Source organism: Ceratotherium simum, chromosome 3 (assembly GCF_057802395.1).
Source record: "Ceratotherium simum simum isolate JZ-2026a chromosome 3, ASM5780239v1, whole genome shotgun sequence".
Classification (NCBI taxonomy): domain Eukaryota; kingdom Metazoa; phylum Chordata; class Mammalia; order Perissodactyla; family Rhinocerotidae; genus Ceratotherium; species Ceratotherium simum.
The window spans coordinates 39,008,305-39,026,223 of record NC_141902.1 but is presented as its reverse complement, the minus strand read 5'-3'; the positions used below and the strand labels follow the sequence as shown (position 1 = coordinate 39,026,223).

The following is a 17,919-nucleotide window of genomic DNA, read 5'->3' as shown; positions in this document are numbered from 1 at the left end:
TACTTTCCAAATTATAGATTAATGATTTCATATACACTATCTTTTCAGGGTTAATAAGACAGATGACACTATGGCCATTTTATAGATGAGAAAACTGAGAGCAAAGAAGTAAAATGACTTGCCCAAGGAGAGGCGGAGACAGGATTAAAATTCAAGTTTCCTCTTCCCTTGTCTCTACCACCCTGCACCTCATGAAGCACCTGCAAAGAGGAGTTTCTGTCCTTCTAGCCATCCTGGTGGCCATGCATATGTGAGGCTCACCTATAAGGATGAACCTCATGTATATTAATAGCGTACTTAAGAGTAAACAGCCTGATTAGGTCGTAGCCACATGACAGTGCTGCTGTTTCATCCAGCACTTAAGTAAGAAAGAGAATCAATTAGTGTAGGGCACAAGAATGTGTGTAAGTAATTATAGCGTCCCTGTGGGGACATCAGCAGGGTTAATGCTAAAGGCAGGCAGACTTCTTTTTACACAGCATACTTTCAGGGAACTAGGTTAAAATACAGTACTTAGTAGGGAAGAGAATTGGTTGTCTGCTGTGGAGAACTTTCTCTCTCTACTCCACTGAGCAACCACCAGTCCCCCCAGGGATAGGTCTCATTATCCTGCCCTCTCATTACAGGGCGCTGGCTTGGACATCGGCCCCCAGGGGCATCTTTAAAAGAGTTTAGTACTTTGCCAGGTGATACCAGATGCTACCTGGAGGGTGACACCAGCCTCAAAGCATTAAGCAAACCAGTGGAACCTGAGTGTCAATCTCCAAGGCTGGTTTCTAAGAAAGTAGCAGGTGGTCTGTAGCGCACCTCTGAGAAATGAAGGCAAATTCCCAAAAAGGCAGCTTCAAATTATAGAAATTCCATACTTGAACTATAGAAGAAGGAGCTGAGTGTAGAACAAAGTGAGTTCTATGGGAACAACTTGAATGTGAATTCTGAAACTCCACTATTCTGCTTTGCATTCGAGAGGAGTTCCACAGGCGGACCTGTCCTGGAGTTGGTCCATGGGAATGTGGTTATTGGAGTTCCCAAGTCTGTTATCAGGAGGCAGTTCCACCTCACAGAGGAGGAAATGGACACACCAACAGCACCCTGAGGGCACGAGTCCTGGGAGATGCCAGTGTGTTTTGGTCAGTTGGAGAAGTGTCAAGAATTGGCATCTGACTTTTCCCCCTGCAGCCTGCTTTTGAATTGGATGTTATGTTTTTCCCTCAATCTACTTTTCTAAAAATGGTAGTCTTTTTTTTAAAATCCAGATAGCTATAGACATTGTTTTTAGTTTAGGGTCTAGTGTAATTTTAAATTGTAGTCTTTCACAGAAGAAATTCTCAGTCTCAGTTACTTCTTCATTGCCTCTTTCTTTTTGAAAAATAACTGTAATCACTGGCCTTAGGAATTGAAATTTTGAAACTTCATTTTGAGCTGAAGTAATCTGAACAGTCCTTCCAGTGCTCCAATCATTTTATCAGGCCTGATGATGGCGATGGTTAAAAAAAACTACTGTCTTAACATTTGTGTAATGATTTAGCAATAATAGAATACATACATGTATTTTTTGTTATACTCTATTTTTACCTCTATGTTTGTAATTAAATGAGGCTTCATTAAACAGACTTTTTTTAGACTATGAATATTATGTAGTCACTTAATACCATTGGAATTTTTTAAAAGCTGACTTAATATGGCACACAGCATCAGTCCAGACACAGGCTGGCTCCACCAGCTCACTTAGCCGCAGAGATTAAGGAAAATAGGCTCTTGCCAAGAATCACTCTTGATTCACCAGCAAAATTGCTGGGGTTTTTTTCATCTGAGAGATTAAAGATTTGATTTGATTTGATCTAAGGGGTAACCATGGGCTTGTTATAGTCTGAATGTGAAAGTAAATTCTTCCTGGGCAGTGGAAGGTTGATCAGCCATTTGTGGCAGGACCATGTCATAATAATTACTGCAGGTTAGTTGTCAAAGTCTTTTTGTATATTGTGTGGTATTTACTGTGCAAACTTAGGAAGTCCTGTCATCTCTCTGGTCTTACTCTCCTCAATAAGGTGAGCTGGGGTGGAAGGAGGTGATTTGAAATAGCTCCATACTCTCTCCGTTGTAAATTTAGATTTATTTGAACCTAATGATGACCTAGGAGTCCTCAGGCTGGTAGATTTGCTCAGAGACCTACACAAAGTCAAAGAGTGAGCAAGCCCAAGTGGGATCTTCTGCCTCCTGTTCACTGCCCCGCCCTCCACCAGTAGGGAGAGAGCGGGTCACACACATGGGTGCTGCTTTGGCAAGGACTTCCAGGGCTGTGGCACGTCACTCCTTTGTTTCAGGATGTTGCCCCCTGTGTGACAAAGGTACACAGTGGTGACTCAAGGGCATGAAATGGCAGGAGCAGCCTAGTAGTCAAGAACCTGGGCTCTGGAGTCAGACTGCCGGGATAGCATCCCAGCCCCACCACTTACCAGCCGTGTAACTTGGCAAGTTGTGATGTGTGACCCCGCTGTGCCCCAGTCTCCTCCTTTGTAGAATGGCGGTACACAGCCTCTACCTCTGAGGTTGTGGCAAAGATTGAGTTAATGTGTACAGAAAGTGCTTAGAACAGTGCCTGACATGCAGAAGTGGTCAGTGAACGTTTGTGCTGTTTATTACTAGATATCCCTGCATTGTTTGGAAATCAAAAGCAGTAGTAAGGGACTCCTGTTTTTTAAAAAATGTTGACCACTGAATTGGAATGCTAGCATCTGGAGGCAATTTTAAGAACTCTAATCCTCTCACCTCCTCGTTTTACTGTGGGGCAGGACTCCTAAGCCCCTGGTCCGAGACCTTACAGCCCAGACCACTCCCTCACCCACCCACTTTCTGTTACCCCTGAGCCTTCCTTGGTTGTGGGGATGACGGGGAATGGAGGTCCAGTGTAGAGTTTGGTCCCCTTCTCCCCTCCTTCTATCAGAAAACAAAATGTATCAGGTCAGCCCTGGGTGAGGGAGACACTTCATAAAAGCGTATGTGAGGCTCCTGGGCTTAACCAGCACGTCTGCATGTTTCATGTGATATGTAGAAGGCAAGGCACAGACACACTTTTTGTTAGTCCCTCCGGGAAGGAGAAGGAAATCCACCTTGGAACAGCAAATCTGTGCTTGGAAACGTTTCAGCAGACGCACGTAAGCAGGGAAGGCCTGACCCATGCTGACTGTGGTATACCCAATAAGTAACTTGTTCTTCACCTTCCTTTCTTAGAGTATAAAAGTATGACAAGATTGCTCTAACAGCATTGCATTAGGGTTTTTTCTGATTACAGCATAACTATAAGAAAACATGCGGTTCTACTCCCTAGAGTATGAGCTGTGCGCCCACATGGGGGTCTGAAAGCTGACTTGTGCTCTGTCTCCCTTGCCCACCCTCCCACCCTACCCCTCCACTTTCTTTCATGGAGTGGAGCCTAGCTTTGCACACACAACCCCAACCACCCCCTCTTGGGGTGCCCCTGGAGAGCTCGCTCCTCCTCCTCTTCCTCCTTCTCCCCCTCATTCTCTCCTCCCCCTCCTTCCTTCTCCCCCTCCCCCTTGTCCTCCCCCACCACAGTTATCCCTCCTGGCCCCTCGCCTGCTCCCTTGTTTATTGTGTAGTGACATCACCATGTCTGACTGCGTCTTGTTTTGTGGCTCACACATGTTGCCTTGGCTGTTGGATCAGGAGGCATGGGAGTTGTTGAAACCTTGTCACTTTGCACAGAGGGAGTGGATAGTTGATACATTTTGAATCCCTCTATTAACTTCACATTAGAATCCAGGGGTTTTGTGTTTCAGAAAAATTGATACTGAGCATGAGCTTGTGTTTTGGAAAGAAGGTCAGCCTCTCACAGGAATATTTTACGTAAAATAGTTTCACATATGCGCAGTTTTTTCCAGCATTGCTGAACGTCTCATGCCGTCTGATAAAAAGGATGGGACTGTGATAAGAGACTGAATCATTACTGACAAGAAATCTCCACTGATGTGCTCAGAACTCTGCTCCTACCCCAATTCTAGAGAATTGAATAATGGTGTTTTTCAGTGTGTGATCTTACAAAGAATGCTTAGTGATCACCGTTCACTTTATTCTCACAAATCTGCTCCCCGAGCATTGGGCATTGGAATTTATTTAAAGGTGGAGGGTGCAGGAGGGGCAGGAGGAAATCAGAAATGAGGGGCTTCTCTTAAATTAACTTGACCCTTTATCTTTAATGTTATGAGGTCTTTAACTTTATGACATCTACTCAACTGACGTCAGAAATATTAGGTGGCAGTCTCCAGCCAGCCGTGCATTAGAGCGTGACCTCCAGATGTCAAAACTGCTTTGTGCTTCAACTTTTCCAGCTGCAAAATGATCATAATATCTTTTCCTTTATCTTCCTGGGCTGACTTGAAAATAAAGAATGTGTGAGAAACTTATCCCGAGCACCTTCAAAGAAAGTTATTTTGACATGTCAGTGATTGCACCTTTTGTTCAGGGTTGCCCACTCCTGCTCGTCCAGCCGTGCCCCACCCTGGCCATGGGCTTGCCGTCCACATGTGCGCTGTGAAGGCTGGGCAGGCTTCCCTGGCCTGCATTCCCCGCATATTTACTTTCTGAGTAATCCTGCCAGTTCCCCTGAATGGAAGAGTTGAGCTTTCACCGAGGTTTTTTGTTTTGTTTTTTCTTTTTTTTAAAGGAGTTTTTTTTTTTTTTAATAATTTTATTTATTTTTCTTCCCCCAAAGCCCCAGTAGATAGTTGTATGTCATAGCTGCACATCCTCCTAGTTGCTATATGTGGGACGAGGCCTCAGCATGGCCAGAGAAGCGGTGTGTCAGTGGGGGCCCGGGATCCGAACCCAGGCCGCCAGCAGCGGAGCGCATGCACTTAACCGCTAAGCCACGGGGCCGGCCCTTCACCAAGGTTTTAAGGGTTCTGCCCACACAGATATAGAAGTTAGCCGCCTACAGAACAGTCATGCGCCTCATAACGATGTTTTGGTCAACGACAGACCACATACCAGGACAGTGGTCCCATAAGATTAGTACCCTAGAGCCTAGGTGTGTAGTAGGCTATACCTTCCAGGTTTATATAAGTACACTCTATGATGTTCGCACAATGATGAAATCTCCTTATGACGTATTTCTCAGGACATGTCCGCCTCGCATGGCTGTACAGGAAGAGGAGAGGCGCTCTACAGTTTACGCGCCTTAAAACATACACAGCGCCTAACAGAGACTCGCCTCGGGCTCTGTTGCCTGGGGTGGAAGTAACAAAACATTTCCCTCTGCTCCTTTAGAGTTACGGTGTTAAAGCTAAAAGGACCTTGCCAGGCCCTGGTCCAAGTGTCTCCATTCACACATGAGGAAACTGAGGCCCAGAGAGGGGAAGCCCTTGTCCAGGGCCCCACAGCAAGAACCTGACCCCAGGTCTGCTGATCCACAGGCCACAGTTTTCCTGCCACTCCATTCTGCTTCTGGAAGGCCGAGCCCAAGGCAGCTGACCGGAACCACATCAGGGGGATGAGAAGGAGGAGATGGTATCGCAGAAGTGATGGGCAAGGAAGGAAGCTAGGAGAAGCTTGGCCAGGGTCTCCTCCCTCAACTTCATCTGCTTTTCGGGTACCCCTAGGACACCGAAGCAACTAGACACTTGGAGGATTTGGGGTGTTGCCCACAGGCACTTGCTCCACCCTGAGCCTGAAGCCATGGTGGGCGCCAGGCTGGATACTGAGTCCCCGGGGCATCAGACAATGAAAATAGGCCCCGGTACCTCCACTGTCACATTAGGGAGTGGGCCGGGGCTGGACAGGGAGCTCAGGGTGCTCCGGCCCAGTGGGACAGTGACCCTGAAGGAGGCGTGGGATCCCCTAGGAGGAGGAGCCCAGGATGCTGGGCCAGGAGCAGCATGGAGGAGGGCAGGTGAGGCTGGTGGGCTTTGGAGTCAGGCTGACTTGGGTTTAAGGTCGAGCTCTGAGTGATGCTGAGCAAGTGACTTAACCTCTCTGAGGTTTATAGTAATTTCTTCATCGTGAGGTTAATATGAGGAACAAACGAGATGATGTTTATAAAATACCTGAGTGTTCAATAAATGTTAGCTAAAATCAAAATTAACAGTAAGGGATCTGGTGGCAGCAGGTGCCAGGGCACCCTCCCATACCTGCCCCATGTCTGGCATCTGGTCTCCGTAGCACCAGTGGAGGTGTGGTCAGTCTCCCCCAAGCCCCCACTTTACAGATGACGTCAGCAGGCAGAGAGGCCAAGGAGCTCCGCAGTTAGAGCACTCTGCAATGGCGCCGTTTCTCATCCCACCTTTGGTCCCTTTCTTCCAGATTCATGTGCTCCCAGCTGCCCAATCAGGTCCTGAAGAGTATCAGCATCATCGACAGCCCCGGCATCCTGTCCGGGGAGAAGCAGCGCATCAGCCGAGGTCAGTGCCCACCCCACCTCATCCTCACCCAGCACTGGCTGAGGCTCTCTCTGATGTTGGTGGAGGACTTCAGACCCTGACGTGTTCTATCTATCCTCCAGGGCACCCCCAGCTTGCCTGGGCTCCAGAGCTATAGGGACCCCAAGAAATAACTGGGAAGTTATAGCATCAAAGGTCACTGGAGAAACTTTCTGGAGCCTTAGCCATAACCTCTTAATTCCTTTAAACACTATCATCTACCCACCTCAGGTAAATCTCCAGACTTTAAGAGGGGACATATCGCTCGCTAACCTTTCACTTAGACACACGTGACAAAAAATAAAGGAGGCCAGCTAGTCACCACAAGGGAGAGAAGCCCTCCCAGCTGCTCTGCCCCTCTCCCCTGCTGGCACATGTTCCAGCCCGGTTGCCGTTGCAGCTCCTTCCACTGAGTAAGCTTTGCTGGTATCTGCTTGGTGCCAGACCCCGTTCTGCGCACTGGGGATGCAGCAAAAACAGATGCGGTTTCTGCCCTCAAGGAGCTCACGTTCTAATGAGGAAGACAGACGTTAATCAAGTTATCACAGAAATAAATGGAAAAGGAGAGCTGGGATCAGCACTCTGAGATGGGTGCTGGGGGCCGTATATCAGAGGACCTGGCCTGGCCTTGGGGTTTTGAGAAAGGCTCCCCAGGGGAAGTGACATTTGAGCCAGAATCTGGAGGATGAGTAGGAATTACCTAAGGGGAGCTCCAGGGTGGGGAAGGAGAGACTGTAAGGCATTCAGAGGAGATCTACAGACTCGAAAATGCTTGCAAAGAACAGTGATGTCTGGGCTTCTTCAGCCTTCAGAAAACAAGGCTGAGACAGTAACTGTTTCCAGACCCATGCATTGTAGTTAAACAGATGGGCCTGCTGTCCCTCCCACCCTCCTGGAGAAAGGGGCCATCGGGGGCAGACCAGAGGACACAGTTTACTTATAGAGAGGAAATTCCTGACCGGAAGTGCACTAGGGTGGATTCCTGCATCACAGAGACAGGTCAAGTCCCCTTGCCCCGGCCCTTGGAACAAAGGATCATCCCTCATGTTTTGCTGGGAGGGAGAAGATGGAGCAGATGAATTGCTGCTGTCACTTCTCACTGATAACTCTTCACAACACGTCAGTAAAACTGTGTTGAGAAGTGCTGGCGTGCCAAGGTTGAGCAGTGACCTGTCTGGGGTCACGGCCACAGATTAGGGCCAGCCAGTGAACTCCCAGCGGTCCTGAAGCAGAAGCACAGTTACACAGGCAAGGGACGTGCCCAGGAGCCAGAAAGCAAGGGTCCTATGACGGGTAAAGAAAGGGCTTCCAAGGTCTATAAGCCGTCCCGCCAGTGGCCTTTCAGAAGGGCTGACCTGCAGCCTCCGTGGACTCGCCGAGAGCTCCGACTGCCTTGCTGAGCCTTCAACCATTAGGTCGGGGACTCAGGCCATTAGGTCGGGACCCTGAGGCCTCCAAGAACATTGCACTTATAGAAAAGGCCCGGTTAATACTATTCTTCTCTCTTAAATATCTTTGTTGGTTTTATTTTGTTATAAAAGTAATATTTGTTGTACAGGATTCAAACATTGAATACGGGTGTACAAAAATCTCTCTCTGTCACAAATAACAATTATTAATGGTTTTCTCTGGCTCCTTAGAGACTTCTTACACGTATACAAACATAGCGTGTTTAATAGCAATGGGATTACCATGCACATTTTCTACAACTTGTTTTCTCCGTTAACAGTCTATCACAGACATCATTCCATGCTAGTATATTCAAATTACTTTATTTCTTTTAGCAGCTGCTTAGGTTCCATCAAAGGGACATAACATAGTTTAACTAATTTGTGGATATTGTGATAGTTAATTTTTCACTCTTACAAATAGTCTGACAGATAGACATCTTTTTTGTATCTTTATGCCTCAGTGCCAATAGATTTTTTTTTAAGAGGCAGTTTAGGACCATTAATTTGGCCCCATAGAAGTTGCTCTGCAAATAAAATGTTTTGTTTTAAAAGGAAAATAGAGCAAAGCCACATTCCACAGCTTTTCCTAGTTGCCCCAGTTTTGCTCCATCTACATGTCTGACTGAATGAAGTATGCTGGGGAAATATGTGGTCCTGGTGATAAATCTTTCTTTTTACCTCTAAATTTTTAGACCTCTAGATTTTAGCTTCAACCTTTTCCATTTCTTTTCATTGGTAGACCTTTGGCCAATTCTAATCATCCATAGTCTTTGGGGTTTCTCGTATGTTTAGTAATCCTAAGTGTCTTTCAAACTGTAGCTCCTTTCCAGTAGTGCTGCATGGCATAATGCTTTCAGGATGCTATGAAGATCAGTTCTTTTAAATACTTTATAATAATCTGACTCATATCCTCATCTGACTTGCCGTGGCATGTACTTACTCATATCCTAGCATAGAAATAGCACATATGGTTCCAAGCAGTCGGCTGGTCCCTCCACCCCGATAGACACAGCAGCTGGTGGGGCAGGACTGAGAGCTGCAAACAATGACAGTGCTACCCACTGCGGCCAGGGCTCCCCGGCTTGAGTACCACACTGCGTTTGGGCACAGCTGGTGGTTGGAGTCACTCAGCTGACAGTTTCAAAACATTCACCCCAAAGAATATGTACTGTTTGAAAGCTGCTTTCAAAAGCAGCTTTTCAAGAAAGTTTAGACGATTGCAAACAGTGCTACATTCTCACACATGCTCATATCTGCCTGCATCCCCCCTGCTTCATAAATCACAGCGCCACCTGGGCCAGTCATTTATGTCAACACTGGATGAGGTAGTGGGTACAAACTGTGACCCCGAAGAACATTTCGAACATCTACCATGGACTTTATTAGTGGAGCTTTTCCTCCCTTACAGCTGTTTTGTCTGTGGAAGAGGAAAGGTGGTGGCTGCTATGTTTTCTCCTTGTCCCTCTATGCGGTTGATGGATTCACGCTCAACCAGCAGAGTCTCATCAGGCAGGTCCCTCCTACACATTTAAAGACCCTCCTTGAAGTGCGTGTCTGTGCCAGCAGTGTGAGAACAGCCACTGTGTACAGAGCCCTCGCTGTATGTCTACACTGTGCTGATCATTGAGGATTCGCTAAGTTAAACTTACATACGATCATGCTCAGACAGAAGCTCAGCCCTCGCCCTCCCTCCTCGGGGAAAGCAGGGCCTTCCAGTGATCATGAGAATTCTTTCTCCAGCTGCTGGGCAGATGGGTGACTGAGCTTGACATCTGGAGAGCGGACAGAGTAAAAACTGTTGACGAGCTGCCGCTTTTGGGGAACAGGCCCAGAGGATGAGGGCTTTGGGCAGTTGCTGATGGCTGAAGCTACTGTGTGGACCCAGCCCACCCTCTAGCCTGCAGGGCTGTGCAGCCTGGCTGAGAGCATGCTGGACACGTGGTGTAGCTGCAGGAGGAGGTGGTGAGCGTGTGGTAACTGCTGAGCACCCCCAGGAAGACCCACTGACTGCCCCACACCCAGAGTTCTCCTCTTCATTGTGGGACAAGGCAGATGGCAGGTGGGGTGGTAGAACATTATGCTGCTTTGCTGGGGGTGGAATGGGGAAGGAGGGCCCTGAACTGGGGAGCTGGCCTCACATCACCCCTGGTAGCCCTCGGGCACCACAGGGCATTGCCCAGGTGTCCTAGAGCTCTGGGGACCAGATGGTCTAGGGAGGATGTACCCCAGGAAGGAGTCCGGATGGCTTAGTGGTGAAAGCAGAAATGGGGACCATGGACCTGGGGTTCAGTCATGTGGCTCACCTCGCCTGTGGCTCCATTCTTCCTGTTCGTTCTTCTCTCTCGTGACATCATAAGCCTGGTTCCTTTTTATTCTGTGCTGAGTAGAGGGGGCAAGTATGATTACAAGGAGGATAGGGTGTTTCGTAGTCATTGCTTTTCTCTAAGCCAAAGTCATAGGTGACAAGAAGAGACACTTGACATCTCTACATGATAGATATTCATATTTTGTGGTGTTAGGTTTGAGGCAAAACATGGCAAACCCACTCTTATGTTAGAAGTGACCTTTACCAATTACAGTCTGTCTTAGCACAGCCTTCTCATCAGCAGAATCTTAACACTGAGCCTAGAAGTCAGGTCTATACCCCCTGCCTCCCTGCTCTGTGCTCCAGAGTAAAACAAGAATGCATGGTCAGCATTGCGGGGGAGTAAACGTTATCTAAATCTCCTGTTTGGGAACTCTATAAATAAAACCCGGTAGGATAATTGATTTTGGAGAAATTTTTGGTATTCTACTCCATATGGAAACCCATTACCCTTCAAATGTTCCTTAGTTTAATTACAGTTAGCAGAAAATCTTTATGAACAAAAGTTTGAGCTTAGTACTCCACGGTAGCTTTCTTGGCTGACATAAAGAATTCCCACCAAGTGGGGATAAACATGTTCTGATTTATTTATAATAATAATTTATTCAAATCAAGTAATAGCTACCTAAAAGTCCAACAGACTTCTTGATTCTTTTCTTGTAGCCAATAAAAGAATGTTGGGATTCTTAAGATTGTCTAAATTATTTTCCTGAAGTGGGTGGGTGGAATCTGACTTGGATCATGCTTGAGAACATCCTTGGCCCCAAGGACGGCATCCAGATTTTTGACTCTACGTGATGAGAAAAGAGCACACTTATCCACACATCCTTATTTTCATTCCCAGTCTCTTATTATTCTGACTCCTGGACTGTTTGTTCCCTAAAATACTATTCCTTTCTTGCTGAACCTAAACATCATCTAGGATTTATTTCTGGATTCAGCATGAACGCAAGTGTGTTCCTGACTACTTGGTACAGACCTCTGGGTTCTGGCTCCAATCATAATGTCCCTGTCTGACAGGAGAACACTGTGAAAAATTCTAATGTGGCAGCTTGTGTACTTGTCCATCTATTTAGCACATAGGCATTTGGAAGGTGCTGTTTTAACAGCAAATAATTATTCCTGTGGTTTCCTGAGAGTATGAGGCTTTGTGTAGCCTTCAACAGACTTGACTTTGCTAACAAAAAATAGTACCATTTTTCCCCTTTAAAAATTTGAGTAAACCAAGAAGAAAAAAACTCTTGATCTGAATTTTCCAGATCTACCTATTCTCCCAGGACCAACGGCTTGTCAAATGAAAGTCTGAGGGTGTCGTCTTCTGATGTTTGAGCCCTTCTCTCCATAAGCCCTTCTTACTAAAAGTCAATGAGTAGAACTGAGAAGATAGTGAAAAATAAAAGGGCAGAAAATGTCCTGTTAGTAAAAGCAATAAATAATAGTAATGCATGAGACAGAAGGGATCTAGCTACACTTCAAATAACATAACAGACAATAACATTAGCTTCAAAATCATTGATGAATGTTTTAAACATTTACATACAGACATTCTTAGGTCCTCCTGATTGGGCAACGTTGAGGAGAGCCCTCAAGAATATAAAGACGTCTGAATACTGACAACTACCTGTGAACAGGTGGTTTCAGGGATCTGCCAACCCAGCTGAGGGGCCCAAACATAATATCACAGAAGAATTAACAGACTCGGGAAAGAGGGCATGGAATCCAACCTGTCATTAATAAAGGCACAGAAAAAGTCGAGACGATGAAAACAAACTGTAATCAGGGAAGTACAAACACATCTACTTGACACGTTTCTTGAACTTGAAAGACAAAAGACCAGATTTTGAAGGCTGTCCAAGAAAAGAGAGAGAAAATTTAGAGATGTCCAGATGAGAATGACTTCCCCTCTCGGGCCTTGGGAACAAGAAGGATTAGAGGGGAAAACACACACGTACTCGAGAAGAATGAATCTCTTCCCCTGAAAGAACGAGAAGGCTTGGAGCAAGATGTGAGCCAGGTTCATAGCAGCAAACACCGTGCTAAGGAGCACTGAGAGAGCTGAAGAGACTTAAGAGGCCAGCAGCTCCCAGGGGCAGTGGTGGCAGGTGGAGCTATCCCAGAGGTGGATGCACAGCCCAAGGCTGTAGGTGTGAGCGCTGGACTTCATGAAGAGTTTCTGAGAGGGGCCTGCTTATGCCTGCCGGGTACCCCTGGAACAAGGAAGTTCGGGCCTTACTTGGGTAGTATTATAAATAAGACTAGAAATAATAATTCAATAAAGAGATGAGGTTGTGAGGCAACACTATCCCCTCTCTCATAACCCTGAGATCTGGTCACCACATAATAACAGATACAGCTCAGGACTGCACCACAGACTGTGGTCACCTGAGCTCACTGGACACATAGTCCTTATTATAGGTGCTGTTCCTGTCCCCAGCGCCCCATCCTATGGTTGGTACAGGGTTTCTTGATTTTTTTGTTTTGTTTCTTGGGTTTTTGTCGTAATGACAGTTCAAGCTTTCTTAGCTCCTCTCCCTGTCCACTGTGGCTCCTCTCAGCTTTGAGGCATCCCCAGGCTTCATCAGCATGCCCTTAAATCTTCACCCTTAGATCCAGAAGTTGAGTGGACAGGGCCCAAGGCAGAGACTTGAGGCACACCAATAGAGACTGCTCTGCAGGTTGACAGTAATTCATTAATGAACAACTTCTATTGTGATGTACTGAGCTCCTGTGTGCCAGGTACAAGCTAGGAACAGCGAGTATAAAGATGAACAAGGTACCACCCCTGCTCTGGAGTTGCTACAGTCTGGTGTGGTCATCCAGCCAATCACTGATGCACCAAATTGTTCTGAAAGAAAGATGTCACCTAAGTAGAGAGTTATCATTCATTCAACAAACACTAGGCAAAAAAGATGGACATGGTCACTGGCCTTATGGAATTTACATTCTGGTGGGAGAGTCAGACAAGAAAAGTAGGTGAACAAATAAATAAAATCATTGTAAACAGTGACGAGTGCCAGGAAGGAAACCGATAGGACTTTGAGTTCAACGAGAAGGGGTGAGGGGGGATGGCCACACTCCGGAAGGTGGGGAGGCCTGTGGCTAAAGGCTCAGAAGGAGTGGGTTCACAGAGTGGGGCCAGTCAAGGTTTTGCAGGTTTTGGCTGACCACTCAGCTATTTCCCACCTGATATATAAAGGATATATAAAATAATAGACATGTAAGTATCAGGTATTCACACATAGATTTCAATTCCTGCATATTCATGTTTTTTTCTGAGATCTTTTCTATAATCGACACTAATCAGTCTGTAAACCCAGAGTAAAACAAATTTCTTTCCTTGTCAAGGGATTGCTCAGTCAAGGGATTGCAGTCCCTGAAGCTGTCCTACGTAGTATAGTGGGAAGCACATGGACAACAGAATTGGACTTCTGGGTTCCAATTCAGCTCAGCCATTTACCAACCATGTGGCCTTGGAAGAGTTGATAATCTCTATAAAATGAAGGTAATAACAGTACCTACTGCATAATGTTGCCATAGCTGAGTTCATACACAGAAAGCAGAAAATGATGCTCAGCCTAGCACATAGTAAGTGCTCAGTAAATGTTAGCTGTTATTACTACCTTCATCATCTTGTCGTATTATTGTTTTCTTTATTGTTGAAGGCCAAAGAGTTTTCAAAGGCTGAGTTTAATCAGCCCTTATATTGGTTTGTATTGGTTTCTTGCCTCTTAAAGTCATCTGCCTCACAGAGTAGGGGAAATTTTTGTCAAGTTATTTGAAACATTGAGTTTGTTGTTCAGGGACTGAATATGGTATTTTTGGATAAGTGTCTCTACCTTTTTTCCACATATCTCAGTCATTTTATTGATAATTAGCTTTTAAATTTTGAAATCATATGTCCCTCTGGAAGTAAAAAAGAGATAACACTCAAATTGATCATCCAATTTAAAAAATATTTGATGCAAAAAGAATTTTTGAATAATAGGTATTTTGTGTATTTGTGTGTATGATCTTTTTGGCAGTCCTCTGTTTTAGAAGTGATAGTATAAAAAGTAATGGATAATATTAGGGGCATGTGAGAGACGATTCATTCAACACACATTTATACTGATTATCTACTGGGTGCCAAGCACTGTCCCGGATGCCAGGACTCAAAATGAGTGAGACACGGGCCCTGGCCAGAGCGCTCATACTCAGTTGGGGTGGATGGACCTGCAAACAAGCCACTCTGACCGTGTACGTTACAGGATTTCTGATCAAGAAGTGCAGTGAGCAGGGGCCCCCAGCCCCTAGCAGGGAGTGGGAGACAGGTCGTCAATGAAGCTGCTAAGAGAAGGACTCTTCTTCTTCCCCCTTTTTTTTTTTTTTGGATTTGCATTCTCTCTTTCCCTCTTTTTTAACAAGTCAGTAGGATTTTTTTGTATATTTACAGAGCTGTGCAACCATCACCACCATCAATTTTAGAACATTTTCATCACCCCAAAAAGAAACCTTGTACTCATTAGAATCACTACCCGTTCTCCCCCACCCCAAACCCTGGCAACCACTAATCTACTTTCTGTCTCTATGGATTTGCCTATTCTGGACATTTCGTATAAATGGAATCATGCAATGTGTGGCCTTTGTGTCTGGCTTCTTTCCCTTAGCATAGTGTTTTCAAGGTTCATCCCTGTTGCAGCAGACATCAGTACTTCATTCCTTTTTATGGTTGAATGGCATTCCATTGTATGGATATACCACATTTTATTTATTTATCAGTTGATGGACATTTGAGTTGTTTCCACTTTTTTCGCTATTTTGAATAATGCTGCTATGATCATTCATGTACGAGTTTTTGTGGAAACACGTTTTCAATTCTTTGGGGTGTATGCCTAGAAGCAGAATTGCTGGATCATAAGGTAACTCAGTATTTAATGTTTTGAGGAACTGACAGACTATTTTCCAAAGTGACTGCATCCTTTTACATTTCCACTAGCAGTATATGAGGGTTCCAATTTCTCTACATCCTCACCAACACTGTCGTTTTGATTAGAGCCATCCTTGTAGGTATGAAGTAGTATTTCATTGTGGTTTCAATTTGCATTTCTCTGATGGCTAATGATGTTGAGCATCTTTTCATGTGCTTTCTTGGCCACTTATATATCTTATTTGGAGAAATGTGTATGCAGGTCCTTTGTCGATTTTTTAATTGGATTATTTGTCTTTTTATTGTTGAGTTTTAACATTCTTTATATATCCTATATACTAGTCAAATATATGATTTGCAAATATTTTGTCTTGTTTTCTGGGTTGTTATTTCACTTTATGGTATAGTCTGAAGCACAAAAGTTTTTAATTTTAATGAAGTCTAATTTATTTATTTTAATTTTTGTTACTTATGCTTTTGGCTTACCCCAAGCTCATGAAAATTTACTCTTAAATTTTTATCTAAGAGGTTTATAGTTTTAGCATTTACATTTAGGTCATTGACACATTTTAAGTTAATTTTTGTATATGGTATGAAGTTGGGGTCCAACTTGATTCTTTTGCTTGTGTATATCCAGTTGTCCTAGCACCATTTGTTGAAAAGACAGTACTTTCCCCATTCAGTCGTCTTGGCACCCTTGTTAAAAACCAATTGGCTGTAAATGTGAAGGCTTATTTCTGGACTCTCAATTCTATTTTATTGATCTATATGTCTGACCTTTCAAAGCAGCTCTTCTTGATCAGAGCCTCCAGGTAAAGGGGTGAGGTCAGGGCCTATAGGATGGGGTGAGGATCAACTGAGATGATGATCTAAAGCTTTTACCACAGCACCTGTCTGGTGCGTAGTCAAGGGAAAGATAACCACGGCTGCCCTTACTATTCTATTCTCTCCGAGACGCCAGATAGAGTGCATGAAAGAACAGGGGAAGATGCGTGAGCTCAGGGCCCTTTGGAGGAATGGGAGTTGTGTGCATGGCTGGAACATGGGTATGTGGGGTTTGTCCTGAAGGCTGCTTGGAATACTGAGAGTTGTGAGGAAGAGGATGACTTGATAGACAATTCTGTAGAATAGAACATACATCCACAGGTTCAGATCACGAAGCCATTTTTATACTTAGGGTTTGAGCTCAGTGACTTGTTTCTGAGCTTTGTTTGAATTTGGCAGCAACAGAAGAGCATGCATTCCCCGGGGCTGGAGCCGACCACCGATGATTTGTCGGCAGATCCTGTTTTCTGGCCTGGGCTAAGGCCAGTCTGAGGTTGGCTTGTGAGGCCCTGGACATCACTTACTTCTTGGGCCTCCAGCAGGAAATCCTGATTTCTTTTTGTTTTGGGGAAGTTAGCTGACAAACACATTCATGGCTCCTTTTCCGCTGGTGCCATGGGAAATTCCACAGCACAAGTGTTGCTGCTTCTGCCCTGATGTGAGTGCGTCATCACCGTGACTCAGAAGGGCATTCGCCGAGCCCTGGCAGCTATTTTTAGTTTTTGTTAATATTGTAAATGCATACTTGATCATGAGAAATGACTGCGTCTACCCAAACTTTAAACTTACCTGGACTTTTAAATGAAAAATTTTTTTGTGTGGAGAGAAGAGTACTTCTCTTACTTTCCATATAGAGCAGCTCATGATCATAAAACATTGCATAGACATTGGGTTACAGAGATTAATCAGAGAAAAGGTTTGCTCCTTACTCTTTTGAGTAATGATAATAATAGGGACTACTTACACAGTGCATTGTTAAATGCTTTCCATATATTATTAACTCATTTGCTCCTCACAAAAGCTCTGAAGTAGGAACTATTATCCCATTTTATAGGAGAGAAGACTCAAGCACAAAGAGGTTAAGTAGTTCACCCACAGTCCTATAGCAAGTGTGGTAGCTCATCTCAAAAGATGCCTTCTCCTCCCACCACCCCCACCGCCATGAACTGCCCCTCCCAGTATTCATGCTCTGCTGCAGTCTCCTCCCCTTGAATCTGGGATGGCCTTCTGACTCATTTTTTGATCAGTAGAATTCAGCAGGAGTGATGCTTCATGATTTCCCAAGTCTAAGTCGTAAGAAGCCCTGAAGGTTCTACCTGGATCTCTTGGCATGTTTGTTCTTGGGAGGCCAACTGCCATCTAGAAAGTTCAACCCTGAGACTAGCAAACTGTGAGGGAAGCCAAAGCTAGTCACACGGAGAGGCCAAGAGTCTTGCACAGCCTCTGGCTGTTGTAGCTAGCCCAACTGAGATGTGAGTGAAGAAGTGGACAACCAGCTCAGCTGAGCCTTCAGGTGGTTCCAGCCCCAACTGCCATCTGTCAGTTCATGACAGACCCCAAGCAGGAACTACCCAACTGAGTCCAGTCAACTCGCAGACTGGAGAAAATATTAAGTTGTTGTTTAAGCCACTAAGTTTTAAGGTGACTGATAACCAAAGCAGCTAACAGTGGCTGAGTGGCATTCAAACCAGACAGCCTGGTTCCAGAGCACATGCTGTTAACCACAAGAGACAAGGACACAAACCAGGGAAACACCCCTGCCAGTCAGTCAGTCAGTCAGTCAGTCAGTCAGTCTCTCTCTCTCTCTCTCTCTCTCTCTCTCTCTCTCTCTCTCTCTCTCACACACACACACACACACACACACACACACACAGAGAAGGCAGCACAGCAGGGTCGGGGGGATAGGATACTATGTGGGGCAAGTTTCCATGTAATTGA

General features: G+C 45.2%; 1 protein-coding gene across 1 annotated transcript in view; it reads left to right on the top strand.

Annotated features, from left to right (window-relative positions):
• Positions 1 to 17,919, top strand: part of EHD4 (EH domain containing 4) — a 74,669-nt gene that overhangs the window by 22,111 nt on the left and 34,639 nt on the right. Inside the window, exon 3 of the mRNA XM_004421454.3 lies at positions 6,319 to 6,416. Coding sequence (XP_004421511.1) covers positions 6,319 to 6,416 — 98 coding nt within the window. The remainder of the gene's footprint in view (positions 1 to 6,318; positions 6,417 to 17,919) is intronic.